The following is a 19139-nucleotide window of genomic DNA, read 5'->3' on the forward strand; positions in this document are numbered from 1 at the left end:
AGCAACCACTGATTTATCAAACATAAAAATGAAGCTCCACAGCACTTCACATCAAACAGTAATTGCAACAGCAGTCTTTACTCAGATTGCCTCCACTTATCTCAGGAGAATGGATAACATCCTGGCCTATAAATTCAGCCAAGGTAAAATTTGAAACAGAAACGTTCCTGCATCTTAACAGAACTTCCTATTTTCTGGCAACTTTAGCTAGCAACGCATTAGCTCGGATTGTCAATCTAAATGCACTATTTTTAAAGAATTAATTTTATTTATGAGTTTAATAACTCATTGACTTCCATTTCTTGAGTTCCCTTGCAAATAAAGATCTCAATAGCACACAAGTCAAAAAGTCTGGGAAGATCAAACAACACTCCAGACAGTGTCCTATGGAACATGATACTTAGGCTTAAAAATTTTTTTTAAAAATACCCCTTTTGCATGGGGATCAAGAATAATCAGCAAGCATTAAGCAGTCAAGGTCAAATTCCCCTATAGTTTTCTATAAATATAAAAGGAAACACTACATTTGCTTAACTGCAATGAGGGAGATTTAGATGAGACATTAAAAAACTCTTTTATAACAGTAAAGATAGTCAGTTAAGCATTGGAACAGATGGCCTAGGGAGACTGTGGAGCCGCTATCACCGGAAGTTTTCAGAACAGGTTAGAAAAACATCTGTCCACATTATTACAAGTATAGGTAATTCTGCCTGAAGGTCTAGGTAACCTCATAAGATCCTTTCTAGATGGATTTTCTAAATTTCAGTGAAAAGGTAGATACACTTGAGAAAGTAGAAAATGGCAATATAGGAAGTATATCTGACTTACTTCAACATTTGCTATTTACTGGCTTTGGTTCAAACCCTCCTGTACCAATTCAGTAATTCACAGTCAGTTCCTAAAACAACTCTGCTGAAGACAGTATTAACAACATGGATAAAACTTTCATTATCCTCACCGTCTAAATACCTGTGTCTGAGAGGGAGTCTGCAATTCAGACTCCAGCTGTTGAGCTGGATATGTCCACGCTGGCTTTGATTTTCTTGCTGAAACCATGGAGCTGCTGGATAGAGGTCGTGCAGTATTACCTTGGCTAGAGGAATCTGGGCCATCAATTGCTTCCTTTGAGTTTGGAAAGGTGAAAGTGTCTGTATTCTCAGGGTCCACCCTAGTACTAATTTCTCCTGTACCAAACAAATAAATAAATAAATACTCACAAGTTTCATTGCTAAACGAGCACAACAACAGCATCACAGTGATATTCCACCATATGCTAGTAGGTACTGGCATGCTCCAGTTTGCTCTCATGTCCAAGCATGTTACAATTTTCAGGACACATCCAAAACCCATGTAGAAATGTCACTGGCTGACCTTAAGCCTAACCAAGCTGTAACAGGTTACTATTACGAAGACTGAAATTATGTTAAGGAAAAACATATCACAACTTTAATTTATAATGTTCTAAAGTTCATACCAAGCCAGCTAGTAGTAACATACAGCATAATAACATCAAAATATTAGCACTTATACTCCATGTTACTCCATATATATTTTCAGTTTTCCAACTACTACGTTTCATTAGAAAAACTTTGAAATTTATAGGGATTGCTACTACGCCCACACCTCATTTTGCTCACACTCCTTTTCACATTGATGGTATGTTTGTCAGATGCCACAAGCAGCTGTAGCAACAACAGTTTTGAGCATTCTTTGTAGTAGATCAGAACCCTGTTACCCTGAGTACGTTCATTTATGAAGAGCCATTCATCTCATCACACTGGCAAAACAGAGGCTTGATCAGATGTTATGTCATGTTTACAATCACTTTCAGTATCATTGGCTTTACTATAACTCTGATGGTCAGATATTAGATTCAGGCACTTAGAATCTGAAACATGCAGGTAGGAACCTATAAGAATTTTCAGAAATGAGCAGTGACCAAATCCTCACAGGGATTAAGAAATATTAATTTCTAATTGATATTTAATTAATTAATTTAATATTAAAATTAATATTTTTTTTTTAGGCCTAAGTATCATTCCCGTTCAATTGAAAGACACAGGATGCTCATGTGCATCTTTATGCACTAAGTATTTTTAAGAATTTGACTGAGTACTTGTTAGACAGCTTCTTCCTTGAGAGACAAAACAAGGGACTGAAAGTGAAGTTGGAGATGCAACTCATGGTTGTTATCAATCATTTGTACTCACCTACAGTTGACTTCTTGTGCTGCCTGTGAAATTCATGGAGAGGAGCTGCTTTGGATACAACACGAGGTGTCTGGAGAGTTATCTTTGCTGCCGGAGGGATAAGCCTTCGTTCAGTTAGGCTCAGAATACCTATGAGAATATGACATTAATGAACAATTCATATACATTCCAGTAATGAAAAAAAAAAATAGTAACAATAATGAAAGAATTAAACAAAAGGTAGACCCAAGTTCTTTCAATTCCAAATCCAAACTAGAAAAGCAGCAGGTATTTTTTTTAATGAGGACACACAAGGAAGATAATCTTTGTAATTACGTAAACAATGTAATTATGACTATGGATCGATTGCTAAAATAGCCCAAGTGCAGGACTAATTAAAATTGAATGATTAATAACCAGAGATTAATCATGACTCTTTATCTTGATCATTTTATTTGGTCACACAAGAATCCTCCATCATACACAATTCTTCTTTCAAGTAGCAACTAAACTCTGTGATTTACAATATAATTTAATCAGGAAGGATGATGCTGAAAATAGCATACTGTCTCCTAAGGTTAGCTACCACATGAAGTAAGTAGTCTGAAGTTGATCTCTACCCTTTGCAATGTTTGAGAGGACAATTCTTAAAAGTTTTGAGGTGACGGAAAATTTGATTACCAGATACCTGCTACAAAGAGCAAACAACACTGATTATGTAGCATACATCTAGTGCCTGGCAACAGTACCCAGACAGGCTTCTGTGACTCACCTTTCTTTATATCTTCATCTAACAGGGGTAAGGAAGAATCCATGTGGTGAGAGGCAGGCAAAACCCAAAGGTTGCTAGCTGTGTGACTTTTCACTGTCTTCTGACTACACATCTAGGAAGAGACAGAACCTTCTTTTAACACACAGAAATCCTGGATTTGCAAAAGACACTTGCCTACTCAGGTAACAATAAATCTAATTTCCGCTATGAATAAGATTTAATAATGTAACAGAACAAGCATTTACCACTTATGAACATGCTACAGTATTTTCTACTGTTGTTACTTTATTAATTTAAAATAAAGTTAATTAAATCCAATTGATGTCGTGTGATTTCTGCTATGCAAAGATCAGTGTACTAGTTCCTAAAGAGATCACAAGAAGTTTGCTCAATTTTAATGAGTACATTGTAAACACAGTGCTTCTTGATAGAACAGTCTTTGCATATATAAAATGCATACACAGACAAGGCACCAGAAAGAAAAGGAAGTTTCTTAAAATATGGAAATAAATTTTTACAGGGAAGAATACTAAAGGAATTAAAGTATGTGAAACTATTCAGAAATCAGGGATCAAAAAGTATCTCAGACTTCTGAAGTTTTCTTTAACTACAGCAGGGAACAACACAGCTTGATAATGTGATGTGGAAGCATGTGCCACACTAGCTGTGCTAATGTGGGGATTAAAGCTCCCTTACTTCCCCAATTAACCTGTGCTTGCCAGAAGAAAATGGAACCTGCTGGCTCTAAGTGCCAAGAATTCAAGCAGTGACACATATCACTTTGGGATAGTGATATCATGTCTCCTATTGTTATGATCACTAGAGCACAAACAGAGCATTGTGCAGGGAAAAGAACATATTGCTACCTTACACTTTCATATTTAAAATACAAAAACTCTACGTTATCATCACACTTTTTTCTTTCTCCAGTATGATAAGTATCTTCAGTTTCTTTCTGCCTAGGAATATACATACTATTTCATGTAGAATGTGAGTTGTACTCAACTCCTAAAGAAACAGAGAGCCAGATCTTCAGCGGATTTAAAGCATCACAGCACATGCAACTTCACGGCAAGTAACATCACTGAGATCTCTCACTTGAAGATAGTGAACCACTACCAGCAGAAGATGATACTATTTTCTCTTACCTGGCTGATGCTAGGAACATAAGACAAAGATAAACATAGAGAGACATGAATGATTCACCTTAAACTCAAGTGTTTTGATGAAGCAAAAGGAAAATTTAAACTGTCTATCAAACCTTACTCTGTCAAAGGAGGTTTGGAAATCTAAATAAAGTTTTATTAGTTTTAGCAGCTAAATTACCCAAGGAGTAGGTATGCTCTCATATATGATGCTCAGAACTTCCTTTGCAAGTGCAGCTGTACAGGTTCTCCAGTAACTCCCATGCTGTGTCCCAACAACACAAGAAGCAAGTGACTAAAATTGAATGAAGAGGGTAAAAAAGTGCCAGCACATGGGTGCAAATTATTATTAATCTGAGGAACAAGAAATGTATTGGAAGCACATATTAGATCTTTTAGCAACCAGGAAAGCCAACAGGTAGATTGGACAAGGTAAAAGATCTGGCGATAATGGGGCAAAGAACATTGAGACAGGCTGGACAAAGAGCTTGGCACATAGGTTAGGATTAAAGGGTTTGGATGGGGACAGAGAATCAAGCACCTAAAATTAGGATATGCTTGATAAGGAACAGAGAGATTAGTGCAAGATAAAATGTAAAAAGGAGGAACTGGGACACACTGAGACAGGGAAGCAGACAGGTTTGTACACAACAAGACGCCTCTCCGTCACAATTTGGAGTGGACCTCAACTTCCTGGTCTCATCTTTAGCTGTTAAATAACTGTGAGGCCCAATAAAAAACGTCCCATGCTTTTGTGGGTAATGATCTGCTATGAGTTACTCTATTAGTCTAATGATTAGAAAATCTTATATTGTATAAAAAGGTTTGAAACCTACTGATGAGCTATATGGAAGACAACCTAATAACATGTGCTGGACATTTTTTTGAATTTACTTTTTTTAAAAAAATCACTTCATTATGAAGGATAAACTACCTTAAAATAGCATTAAGTACATAAGATCTGAAAGCTACAAAATATTGATAGATCTGCAAAATGAAAATAATACTACTTACTGCTTTCATAGAACACATCAGGACTACATGGTTTAAAATACTAGCTTTTAATGACTGATTATCATGCTTATGTATATCTTTTAGTGCACTAGGATCCAGGATGTGATTGGCATCTTTTGAGGACTAGTGTGTCGCAATTAGTAAATAACATCAGCCATCAACTTTACAGAAAGGGATAGGAAATTCTAAAGAGCTGTTTGTAAGTCTAATAGGGAAATGAGATAGATCAAAATAAACTATTATAATTTTTCCTTCCAATTTGTATAATAACATTGTCCACAAGAGACATTAGGGAGATAGGAAATATGTAGGCTTTCTCATAATAGAGAATCTTTCAGAGAAATCATAGGCACTCATTTCAGTTACGGCCATTATGAAGCATTACGCTTTAAGGGATCTAGCTGTATGAACCTTCATGTCCTCATGTTCCAAGAAAATAGCAATAAGCATATAACCAAGATTAACTTTATACCAGCCGGTGTATAAGTGGCTTGATACTGAGAAAAGGAAATAATAAACCACACTTTTCTACTCACTCTCGGCTCAAGCAGTTTGCGGAGGAAACAAGAAAAATATATAAAATGAAAAAAATTTAATTATACAGTGACTACTTTTTTCAGACTATTGTTATCGTATCAGTAAAGCAGCACTGATTTTACCATTGGTCAGTTTTATCCTAGTTTAAAACCCGGGAGTTTTTTTATGATAAACAGCACTACGAAACGCATGTATTTGTTTGTGTTCATACAGATGTAATAAGCTACATAGAGAAGCAGTTTGGGTAGAGTGTATGAGTTCAAAAGCAACCTAGAGGTTTTTATTTTTAACTGGAGGTAGATATTTAATTCTTCTTTTCCATATCTTTTAATTCTATAAACTCCATAGTAGGTGTCAGCTTCAAAAAAGGACACATGCAACTGAAATGCAATTTCAGCTCTGCTTTACATTGCACAGTGCCACTATGATCCATGAAATTACATGATACAGGCAACACAGTGGAACTATGGAGCTCACCCAAAACCGTTAGCTAAGAAAATCCCACACAAGCTTTACACCTTTCTTTTATGTTCTTTCAGCATCCTATTTGCTGCATTATTTTCCCTCTTGAAGACTTCAGTGAGATATCAAAGTAAAATTTGGCAAAACACTTTCAGCCATCAGTTATTTTCATTAAAATGAAGACAACTCAAAATAAAAATAGCTTAAAATACTAGTAAGTACTGCAAGAAAAACGTTTACTTTTAGTATCAACATTTACTATTTACTATTTTACTATTATTCAGTGACAACTCAAAGATCTTTAAAAGATTTTATCTTTTTAAAGGGTTTTCAATGAATTTATGTCTACTTAGGTCAGCACAGCTTAAAACCTTTACTCACACTTAAAAGCTTTCATGGCATAAACACAAAAACTAGTGGATTTAACACCACATATTCCAGAACTGGCAGCTCCTAGAACTAGCGCTTTTACGTTTTCAGTGTAGACAGCCCCAAACCAGCATGGAACAAAAGATCACACCTTCTCTAACCCTAACCTGTAGGCACCTCACCTGCTTTCTGTCTGGCAGAACCAAACTCTGAAGAGCTGCAATGCACCCTAACTGCTACGAGGTGAATGGAGTCACAGACATCTTCCTGCATGAATAACGCCTTCTAGTGAAGTTTGTTATGAAGATTATGATTCAGCAAGTATATTTGTCTGAAGTCAGCACAAAGCCTGCTCGTTCATCATGGGTACTTTTAAAGTATAGTTTTATAGGGCTGGAAGGGAGCACTTATCTGTAGTGCAGAGTAAGGCTTACTCTGTATAATATGCTTGGAGTGTGCTGAAAAACTATTTTTTCATTTCAAGCACTTCTGAGTGTAATTAACCTGGGACACGAGAAAAACAATTCTATTACCCTTTCTAAAGTGTTTTTCTCCTGTGGATAAACCTCTCCCACTTGATTTTTTTTCTTTTTGCTTCATTTTAAATAGGGCACTTGTTGTAACACCATCGGGATTTTCTGATTAGTTCCCTATTTGTTTTCTTTTTACCTAGACAGCAATATCTAACTAGAACAAGTGCTTTTAAAAATACATTTATATATATATATTTTTTTTTCCCTAGAAAAGAATATAGGCTGGTATTAAATACAGAGAAAAGATGATTAACATCATGTGTCAGAACTATGGTTTATCAACCCAGAAGATTAGATACATCAGATTTTCTTATCAGAAAACCACATAGCTTGATAGCAATGGTGGAAAAGGTATATAGCAGCAATCTATCATTTCATAACTATCTGCTGCAAATTGCCATTTACCTTCATATTTTTGATTAGGAAGATCTTGCTGAAATTTGATGTTTGTAATCCCCACAAAGAGAAGGATGAAGCATAGTCAAATAAAATCAATAGAACTAAGGTCAGTTTTCCATATGCTCAGAAAACGGGCAGCTAAGAGTTTATAGAAGGCAGCTCTAATGGAAACTGGAAGTCTGTCGAACTGCACGTTCCTCAGACAAAAAGTACTTGAGAAACATGATCAAACTATCCCAAAGATGAAGCAGGATAAGGACAGCAAGTTACCAAACTTGATAAATCATGGTCTTCATTGATCTCAAAAGAAGTAAAAAAACATGCAGAGAAAAGAAAACGATCATAAAGTGAACAGGTAAGAAACAATGAGATGCAAGTAACAAACTTCTGGGTAATAAAAAATGCCATCATCGAGTACATTCATAATTATCATTAAAACAGGAACTAATTATGAGTAGAATCAACTTGCTTTATCCTAGTGCAAAAGGGAAGAGGTCTCAGGCTACCTTAAGGAACAAAACAGATAATGTTTAGAGTTTTTCAGATTGGTGGATCCTGATGAAATGCATTCTAGGATACGTGAAGAGCTGTCTGAAACAATCTCAGAACTGCTGGTAGGACTCTTGTAGAATGGAAACTCTACTAGAAGACTGGAAAAGTTCACAGTGCCTGTTTTTAGAAAGGTGAAGGATATGTTGAGGGATTCTAGCCCTAATGGTTTAACTACAATTCTTGGGGAGAAAAAACAAACAAACAAAAAAGAACAAAAACCAACAACTCTTAAGCAACCAAACTAATTACAAATATCTGGAAAGTAGCAAATAAATATGTAACTTGAAGCCATCAAGATCAAATTTTTCAGACCCACCTATTTATTTTTTCTACAACAGGTTAGTGAGAATTATGAATAGGGTAGAAAACTTAAGTACTACCTTACCAAGACTTTTGAAGCTTCCTGATCATGACACTATATAAACACATGAAGAAAGTATGGCTTAGACATCCTTGCTATAAGAGAGAGGCAAAGCTGCTTTGGTAACTAATTCAGAAAGAAGTTCTATGTCAGAATGGAAGCCTATTGAGAGGCTTCAATGAGTCTGCCCAACAACTGGTTACAAATCATCAGGTCCTGCTGTTCACGCAGAAGGAGGAGGTCTTCAAGTTTCCAGCAACGGAAGAAAATCAGTTCAGACTGCAAGAAACTCAAGTGAAATTAAGACAGAGGTGCTAAGCGACTTTCACTTTGTCCTCAAGCACTGAATCATAGAATTAATAGAAATATTGGTTAGAAGGGATCTTGGTAGGACATCAAGTCCAGTCTTGAGTCTACTAACCACACAAGATCAGGTCAGCGTTGTTTTTTTTCTAGATGAGATTACTGTAGGATTTAATTGCATTCTGTAGTTTTACAGCCTTGCAGTCTAAACTGATGTGTTTGCTTTGGTGTTGATCTATACAGTAAGCAGCAAAGCAAGGAAGCAATATAAAAGAATAGCTTCACTGACATTTCCATTATCTATCAGTTTGTTCTGAAAAGGAATCCCATTCTGATAATTAAGCCAAGTAATCTTAGCAATAAATAGTAAATAAATAAAGTGTTTGATGCTGGTTTCAAATGACCTAATTTTGGTCCTCCGAGACTAAGAACCAGCATATGGAATTCAGCGCAGAAATACCCAATGGTAAGTAAAGGACAAATTCTCATCAGTGTGAGTGGAACTATTTTAAAGTCAGATGAGTCAAAATTTGTAACAGTCTCTACGAACTTTAAAATAAGAACCATTTTTAAGACTGGTTGTCTTTTTATTCAAGGAGATTTCCAAGTAGGAAAATTATGTAGAAAATGCAAGTTTGTCTTTCTCATTCCAGTTTACATAGTCCAGCATTTTATCTACCTAATGATTAATACAGTTTCCCTGAGATGTAATACCGAGATAATAATAAATATTTCTGTCACATTTTGGTTATCTAAATAGAACAAACTCCAATTTCAATGGAAAGCCCAACATATAACCTTCAATATGCAGCAGCTAGGCATCTTTAACAACAGGTCTTATGCATTATTCTTACCTACTTTAAGCTCTTAAACTAACCAGAGATGGCTCTGAATCGTCAATTTTCCATGTAATTGGAAAAATCAAGCTTTGCTCCTTCGTAACCTACTGCTAGCTCTCCCAGAAATTTACTTCCATCAAAACTCTGCCATAGCAGGTGCACGAGAGAATAGATGGAGAACTTTGGTGAATCCCACATCTGTTTTTTGAAAAAGGGAACAGAAGCAGCACAGAAGGAAGTAAGGAAGATAATTGCTGGCTTGAACTACAATACATTTTACTTGCGGGCAAAGGGCCAGCTTACACGAGGCAGAATATGCAGGACCATCTTATTGGAATTCAGGGGTGGGCCTCCATTCTTGTCCAGAGACAGCTGTAAACCAGCAGCCCATAGCATCACAATCAGGCACTGAGTTTTGTCAAGGAATGCTGATACGTACAGAAGCAGCTTCAGCAGCTTTGGCTGCACCCCTACCTAGCAAAATGACAGTCAATCTCCAATTCCAGATGACAAGAACTGGATAAAAACTTAAAACAAATGGTGACCTTTCAAAAGATTAATTTGTTTACCAACAAAACGTTCAACGTTTGTCATCTCAGATGGGGGTGACCTTCACGTTCCCATTTCTAGGTTGAAAGGATGCTGACTTTAGTCATCTGTTAAGTTAACTCCATCTCACCAATTATTTCCTTTTTATTTTTACTGACGAGAAGATTTTATTAATCCACTGTACTGCTTATTATGATTACATACCATAATACAAATGCAACAAGCTTATTTTGAATTACTGTGGTGTAACATCGATTTGTTTAAGTCTCATTCTGCTACCAATGCCAAATTATGCTTTGACTATAATTATAGCCATATGCATAGGTTTAAAACACAATCAGATTTTGAGGACCAAAACACCTGATTTTCTTCTACAGCTTCTTCTAATCATTTGAAATGAAAAGAGTTGCCCTGCTCTGCCTTAATTTAAAATTTCAGAAATGAATAGACTCTCAGTGATAAGCATTAGTGATTAGTATGATGCAAATACCAAATAAAGAACAAATAACTGAGGACGTGATTAGAGTGACTGCACTCAAATAAGTTAGCTAAAAAAAACACCAACAAAACAGAATCACTGCCATCACCGTTAAAGCCACGCTATATAAGATGCAACTCATAAAGGCTAGAAATCATCACCGTATTAAATTCTAACTCATGAATAAATTAAAAGGTTCCTAAGTTTACAGTATAATATATATTTATATGAAAACAGGGACCAAGAAGTGCCAGAATAATTCTATAAAAGAACAGCAGTCCTATGAAAACGAAAGGTATAGTTGTGAATCTTTTCTACATTGCAGCAGTTAGTCAGAATTATTTTTGCTGCAATTCAGATTGCTATTTGTTTTGCTAGATCCTCCATGGGAAGCGTACATATTTAATAATTATCTACTCATCATTTTTCATTTGTTATCCAGATACAGTCTACAAAATAAAGGGATGCCCAGTCTACCAATGGTGTTTCAAACAGAATTACATTTCTCATTTTAAACTAACTACGGAATGTTACAGAGGATGAAGCATTAGTGCTTATCAAACCAAAAAAGTACAAAAGGGCCATAGTAACCACATAATTAATTTCCTTTAGTTTCTGTCATAAAATTCAGCGTCAGTAAACACCAAAAGAGTAAGAAAAGAAAATTTTCATGAAAAAATGAGATCGTTACTCAGTTCGAAAATGAAAATAATTTTTCATGCTACTAAAATGGCAGGATAGGAAAAAGTCTGTGAACTTTGTGCTTGACCTAACTAGTTAGATCAAAACCAGTTTGTTTTTAATCTAATCACATTTTAAAATGCTCAGGTCTCCTTGAAAACTGGGAGGCTGACAACTCTTAGAAAAAAACTGAATGCAGTTAATCGAGTGATTATTTTTTCATTCCTGTCACTAGGAGTCTTTCTGCCACTGATTTTTTTTGGGAGATAATCTTTGAATTCATGTACATACATAGGGCATGTACATGGGTATACGCATATGTCCGCCCGTGTGTGTGTATGTACAAATATTGCCCTCTAATGGCAGATTAGAAAAAACAGGGTAGGTAGTAGCTAACCTAATTCTTCTTATAGGTACTTTAATTGCTGTTTATTTTTCCAAAATCAAAGACCATATAATTTTAGACCCGCAACTACACACTGATTTATTTTAGCTACTCTTGGCAATCTATAGCTATCATTTCACTGAGTGCTTGTATACATCATATTTAACAAAAATGCCTTCATTCACAATCTTGGCAGCGGATTTTGCAAATCCAATTGCAGAATTCCCCCCCCCAGTGAAGACAGAACATTTCAAAACACAGATTGTGCCATGAAATTCAAGAACTTTTTTAGTGTCTACTTCAGTAAAACTGCAGAATAAATTACAGATGGAAAATACCTACTTTTTTATCAGCCAATCTCCCTGTCATAAACAGTTTCTAAGCAACTGTAAATATGTATCAGAGAGCTTGACTAATTTACATTAAATGTTAGTAATTTAAGTCAACATTAAGAAGTTTTCTCTGATCAGTATACATTTCAGTGAGAGTGGTAAAACACATGGCTCTCCACAGTAGTATAATATTCTTCTCTGTGAGTGTTTTAGAGTGGTTCTAAAAAGCCATTAGCCATGATGCTTTTTTCTAATTAACTCTATATCACAGGGTTAGACAAATCACCTCTTAGTCTGGGCAACAGCTTTCAAAAATCATTTTTTATAAGTGGCAGCTTACAACCGTGCCATTCACAGATTCTGTTTACGTTGTTTAAAACCAAGCACCCTAGAATCTTATGGCAATGGGCTTGCTGCATAATACTTCTATTACAAACATTAAATTCTAGAAGAGCATCCTTGTGAGAGACCATTGGGCATACTCTTTCATGTGGACAGTACTGCGCTGAATTTGTGAACATAACTGATTTTTGAGGATGCCTGTGGCTATCAATTTTTTTTTTAAAGCATACTTTAAAGAAAACCATCCTCATGTTTGTTTAAGAGGAGCAGCAGTTCTGCAGAACAGAAATTTGGAAGAATCAAAACTTAATGTTACACAGCTTAAACATTCTAAGACCAGAGAGAAGAGCGATAGCAGGGCCGCTGGTCAGGATACTCCTACTAGCGTGTTATGAGCAGTGCTCAGTCTCAGCTTTTTTAGATAATTATTTTGTACTAAGGGAAATATCTTGACCAGAGATAAAAGAAAAGCTTGCTTCAGAACACCTTGTAGGTGGACAGTGAGCATGCTTGGGATCTATAAGACACTGAAATATCTCCACATGCAGCCCAAGGATCTTAATCTGTCCCTCACATTCCAAAGCAAGTCCTCCAGGCACGGGAATAAGAAGCAGAATGGGACATTCTCTCCCAAAGCTCGTCAGAAAAATAAGATGCAAATGACACCTAAATTCATGCATTCAGTCTAGGATTCTGATTCTTATTTAGTATAACCCCTATTTTTCTGTTGCAGTGACACTGATTTCTGGTGTGATAGCCCTATGGTAGGATTGCTTCTTTAAAAAAAGTCAATTAAAAACAGCATCAAAGCAATGTACGAGCATTTTTCACTCATTCATAACAATCCTATTGACATTTGAAAATTGAAGGCATTCATGTCTCTTAAAGAAACAGCCATGGAACAAACAACTGAAAGCCCATTCTTATCAACAAAACTCCTTTTACGTCTTCCTTGATCTTTGTGTCACGTTCTGAACTCCACAAGCTCCAATTTATCTTCAGACCCTGATTTTACTGAGATTACCCACCACGCACATTCCCATGTATGCTTATACTTTTGCTGTACTGGGGTCTTGTTACCTAAACCCGTTACATTCTATGTTTGTTTTCCCTTTGTCACTCAGAATGTTTTGATTGTTACATAGGAATATCAAAAAATGGAAAATTATGGGGTACTTTCACTTACAATATATACATTTTTTTTATTATTTAGGTCTGATACGTATTAACTTTAATAATGAACAGTCAATGTATATAAACCCATAATACGTAAAAGTTACTCACGGGAACAGGTCTTTTCTTAGTTATAAGTGGCAGCCTGATCTCGTAGCTCTGTTGTTTTAAGACAACTTTCTTGTTGATGTTCTCTGGGTCAAGCATAATTTTCATATCCATTTCCAGCTGGTGCTGAAACAGAATATGCACAGTCTAAAAATAATTGCACTAGGCCAGAAGCGTTTATAAACAGGAATTGACTAACATGTTCATAAATTTGCAATAGGATGATTAAATAATCATGTTAACTCACTGTCCACACAGAACTGGGCAAACAATGACAAAAACAGTGTTTTTGATTACACAAGTGACTTAGCAAGGCATAAAATTACCATTCCTATACATGTTTCTACCAACATTTGTTCAATTCATTTCAGTATAAGTACTGAAAGTTCCAGATTTGCATGTCTTTGAGTTAAATTTTAAGTGGAAAGGACAATCAAGCTTGACTCATTTGATTAACATAGGCCATTTGTTGATTCCATTTACCTTTGCTATAAAACAAATGTTTCGATACATACAAATTAGGAAACACGGACAAAACAAAGAATGTTTAAAAAAATCCCAACTCATTGTTATGAACATTAATACAACTTATCCTGTTGGAAAGAGTTAATACAGCCACATTTTATAAATATAGCTGTTCACATAAAAAGTATTTTGATTATGATGCTATTTTATTTATTTATTTTTTTCCTGAATGTTGTCTCAGGTAAGTCTCAGATCAGCTTTTTGACGGAGTTTGCATCTCTGCTTTACAAAACTATTTCGTGAACTAGTCAAGAGTATGTAAAGTATGTGTCTAACCATAAACGTGGATTCAGACATACGCAACACCCTTCTAATCTAAAGCACATACTTCTTGTATAGAAGCCAGAGGTGGCTTTTTCTGTCATAAAAGCATCTTAAGGTGAAAACATTTCAGTTCATCATGCATGTGCTTTAATTTACACCTGGATCTGTATCAATTGTGGTAATTTCTCCCAGTGCTTTCATTGCTAACTAGTCTCTGCACTCAACAGGGTTTATTTACCACCCAATGCCAAACAGGGAGGAATCCTCAGATGGCAGGAACTAACGGATTGCCAGACAAGTCCACAGAGCTATGGCAATTCAGAGGAGCTAGAGGCCTGCCACTTTATGTGCTTAATTCCCACTGCATGGATAGGGGAATACAAAAACCCCTCTTACCATGTGAGATCCAACTAAACATATTTATAGATGAGAACTCTCTACTGAGATTTCCATTGTGTTAACATAAAAAGGAATTTATGAGAATTATGTTTTTTGACAAATAAAATAGTCCATAAAAAGTGTAAGAATCATTAGAGGTATATTTGAACTATTAAGCAATTGTATTACTTTGTGAGAGCACTAAAACCGGTTGAATTTATTTATCTGCACAATATATTCCCTTCTTTTGATAGTAATTACAAGCAGATGTATCAATGAGACGCTCATTTAGATTTGGGTTTATAAGAACAAAAGTTATTATCCAAGCCAATTACTCTTTTACCCACATGGCTGCACAGAGACAGAAAGTTCAATTTTCACCTCGTCAGTGATTTTGTGTTATTTATTTTATTACTATAGCACACCACTGTACAGAAAGGAAACTGCTTGTGCTATTAAACAAGAATTGGGGGAAAATTGAGTACCTTCTCAATTAAAATAGGAGATGATTCACAATTCAGATTCCCCAGTCAGACTGACAGTGAAATGATCAGCGTTGGAGTGGCAAATTCCACTAAGTGTAACAAGAATTGAAATGCTTAATAATAAAAAATAATAATAATCTATGGCAAGTGACAATTCTACACTTGCGGGATGGTATCATTGGTCTCTTCCATCTATATCATCCAAGGTCTTACAATTAAGCTGGCCTGAACCTTCTTGATATAGAACAAAAAAAAAAGGTGAGAAGAGCAGGGCAAACAGTGCATTATTACAAATATAATGCTTTACAAGAATGAGAATTATTGTGCTCAACAATTAGCATGGAGTATAGAGGAATATACAAAACAAGTTGACGTGTTCAGTACAGTTAAAGATTTGAATCCTGTTTTATTTCAACACAAAAGTCATGTCAGAGCAGAGGTCATTTTATCGCATAGCAGGCCAACAAATCAGACTCTCTAGGTAATTCTGTTTTGCAGATGCAGGTGGTGCATGGTCAAATGGAGTCTAATTCCTTTATGAAGGAGTTACATTATATTAATCTTTGAAACAATCTGTATTAACAGTAACTAAACTGCTTTTCATGTCTGGCTATTTGTGGTATGTGCAAATTCTAGAGCCCTCTAGAAACAACTTTTTGTTTACATATTTAATTCTATTAAAGATGAGAGAACATTAACTTCTACTGTACATTCACAATGTCAACTTATACTGATAAAACAAAATTAAGCTGCACAAGCAAAAGCTTGGGTGTTTCCAATTATGCGACTATTTTATTTGAACTGATTCACCTACTGGTTATGGACAAGCGTCGTTTCAGACATTGCTACACGGGGGCTTTACAATTCCTGCACAAGGAAGATGCCTCTTTATGGTTCTTAAGTGTCATTAGAAGAAGGAACCCAATTACAGCACACCATGAGGAAAAAAAAAAAAGGGGGACAGTGCTTCGCAATTCCTCCTATGAGTCAGGTTCGAACAGCCTCATGCTGCTGCTCTTATGATTCAGAAATACTGTACGTGTGACTAAACAATAATTTTAAGCCTATTCTGACACCTGTGGGCAAACTATTTCCCACATGACAAGTATTCTATGTGAAAATTGCATCTGTGCTCATTTGACTCCAACCTTATTTTATCCTAACTGCTACAAATACAACTTATGCTCCATTTCTACTCTCACATGGCCTACTACGGATTGCAAAGCACAAAAATATTACTACATGAATTATTCATCGCTCTCAGAACCTCTGTGGGTAAAAGTTGATTCCTTCAAGCCTAAGTACCTGGAAATACTGTCTGCAAATGGAAAACTATTCAGTTCACAAATATTTCTTCTGAGTGGACTGAAATTTGGAGAAACAGGAAAGTACTCTTAAATACAAACAAAAATTGTTTATAGTTGCAAGTGAGGAAAAGACAGGAAGTGAGGAATTGTAGGTGAGAATTTCCCAGCTGGATTTCACAACTATTTAATAATAAAAGCTTTTTATGTTGGCATGACGGGCATGTAGAACAGCTGGCAAAACAGCGCTGTTGTCGTTTTCTTTATAATGGGAAATGAGGGCTAGCTTGTGTGTCACTGGATATGCATTTCCAAGCAGATGCCATGGATATCAGACATTAAAAGACAAAGAGAAAGACAAGGCAGGACATAGGATATGTTCCACTGTAAATTAAGCTCATTCATGCACATGAAGAGTTGAAAGACCATCGATAATATAGAATTTACAGAGTAAATGAAACCTGTTTTTTTTTTTTCCCAAAACATAAGTCTCCAAAAATGTAAGTGAACAGAAGTTCATACAGGACAGGGTTAGAGTACTGTCTAGCAAACTGTATCCTGCTTTCAGAACACGATTAAGCACTATCCTTAACCATTCAAAATTGGGAATGCCGGGGTACTCCATTCGACAAATTCCAAAGTTCATATTCTTTGCAAATTATGAATGAAAACATTTCACAACAATAACAGTAACATTTTATACAAAGATATAAAAATTTATATATAAAGATTACTGACTTTTGCAGTACAATCTCACAGAAATTCATTTTCATAGTTCTACTGCATAATGAAATTTGTTCAAGTTAAATAAAAAACAGATCTCACTATCTTATCATTTCAAAAGTAAGCAATACTTTAATATTGCTTTACAGTGGGACTTCTTTTACAAAGAAAATCAGCAACAGAAGTGTTTGGCTGCTCATTCTGGCTATACAATTTTGTGTAGCTTCTGGTAAGTCCTAGTACAACAGACAGCCTCCTCTTAAAGTTCTCTCTCATCAAAGTTCCCTTGAATTTAAACCATAATAACATAAAATTGTGAAAATGGGTATTTTTAAATATTTTATTCAATTAATTATTTAATTTGTTTTTAAAATGTTTGAGAAAACCACCTTGAACTCACCAGTTAAAACTCACACCTTAGAATAAATAAATAAACAAAAAAAACCTTCCAATACAACTATTTTAAGAAGGCTTTAAATGAATTTACAAGGATTTCACTTATGAAAGACATCGAAACATCAGATTTCAAGGAAAAAACCTACACTTATTACAGAGGTGACTGCCCTATATATGAAAGAAAATCTTTCCCATGTCTCTCCGTGTCTTCTACACAGAAACAAACGAGAGAACTAGCTTTAGTCTCAAATTACACAAACATTTATATCTGTGCTCCTGCTATTCCAATATACAGTCCCATTTACTTCAAAGTCATTACTCACAGAGTCACAGTTAAGCCTATGATATTTGCAGAACCAGGACCTTAAAACAGAATAAACGTATAGTCTCAGGATTCTTTAACAATGTACTTGTGGGAGAAAAATAAGGAATGGAAGGCTTGTGGATGCACCCATGATACTACTAAGGTCCTTCATAACTTAGACTTTATCCTAACCGTGAAGCAGTGAGAAAGCTCCTGCTTCTCAGCTCTCTCATTCTACTGAGAATTTTTAACATATTCAGTCACCAGATGGTGTATTATGAAAAACTGAATTCATGTGGAGTCAGAACATAAGGTCATGGGATCAACCGGTAACCTACAAGATGACAGCCTACTCATTTAATGCGGTCTCTGGCAAAACAAGTAATATGTTATTTCAGACCTGTGAACCTTGAGAAATACGTAGTGCTGATTTGCTGCATGCCTGGACAGTCATGGGCTCAACAGGCACTCGTGGTAAAACAAGCTGTTTCTGAGGAGCACCAAAATGAAGCCCCCTGAATTAGAAAGAAAGAAACAGTGAGGTTTTTAAAACTTATTTTGATTTTACCCATTAAATCCACACCGCTTCCATGTGGTTGAATCTAAAATGCTATATTTTTATTTAAACGTGTTTAGTGAAAAATTACAGGAGTTAACTGAAGGTTGCTTTCACTTCTTAGGACTGCATTTACTTCTGTATTGCTTTATATTGCTTTTTAACTTAAACAAAATAAAACTAAAATAGTAAATGACCAAAATAACCTCATTTGGGCCAATATTTCCATTTGCTTTATAAGATCCTGGTACCATAGTTTTTCTGTCTTGATGCATGCATTTGTCTCTGCAATAAAACAGCTGTTTCACTTACCATTTAGCGGGCTGTTTTGAACATACTTCTTCATTATCAGTAGAAGAAATAGTTAACACTTGTCTGTTTATAGCATTTAAATAATTTTCAGCGTGTTTCTGTCAGAGAAAAAAATAACGTTTAGACTATTATAAAGGCATGAGTGATACTAAATTTATTTAACTCAGTTAACTTAACATTCTAGATCTTCCCGTGACTGAAAAGTTGATAGGATCTGTACTTCTGTTGGACTAAATCAGACTTTGGCTAAAGTTAAGAGGCCTAATATCAATTAATTCTGACCATACAAAAAAAAAGGAAGCCACTATTGTAGTGCGTAATATTTGATGAATCCCATCATTTGCTGATCAGAAAGGGAACTTGCAGGAT

At 35.5% G+C, this 19139-nt stretch overlaps 1 protein-coding gene across 1 annotated transcript in view; it reads right to left on the bottom strand.

The window, feature by feature from the left end:
- IQCH (IQ motif containing H) overlaps positions 1 to 19139 on the bottom strand; it is a 70751-nt gene that overhangs the window by 50412 nt on the left and 1200 nt on the right. Inside the window, 6 exon segments of the mRNA XM_048046202.2 lie at positions 959 to 1184; positions 2211 to 2339; positions 2962 to 3073; positions 13527 to 13649; positions 18303 to 18417; positions 18771 to 18868. Of these exon segments, the coding sequence (XP_047902159.2) occupies positions 959 to 1184; positions 2211 to 2339; positions 2962 to 3073; positions 13527 to 13649; positions 18303 to 18417; positions 18771 to 18868 (803 nt within the window).

This window comes from Anser cygnoides, chromosome 11 (genome assembly GCF_040182565.1).
Source record: "Anser cygnoides isolate HZ-2024a breed goose chromosome 11, Taihu_goose_T2T_genome, whole genome shotgun sequence".
NCBI classification, from domain to species: domain Eukaryota; kingdom Metazoa; phylum Chordata; class Aves; order Anseriformes; family Anatidae; genus Anser; species Anser cygnoides.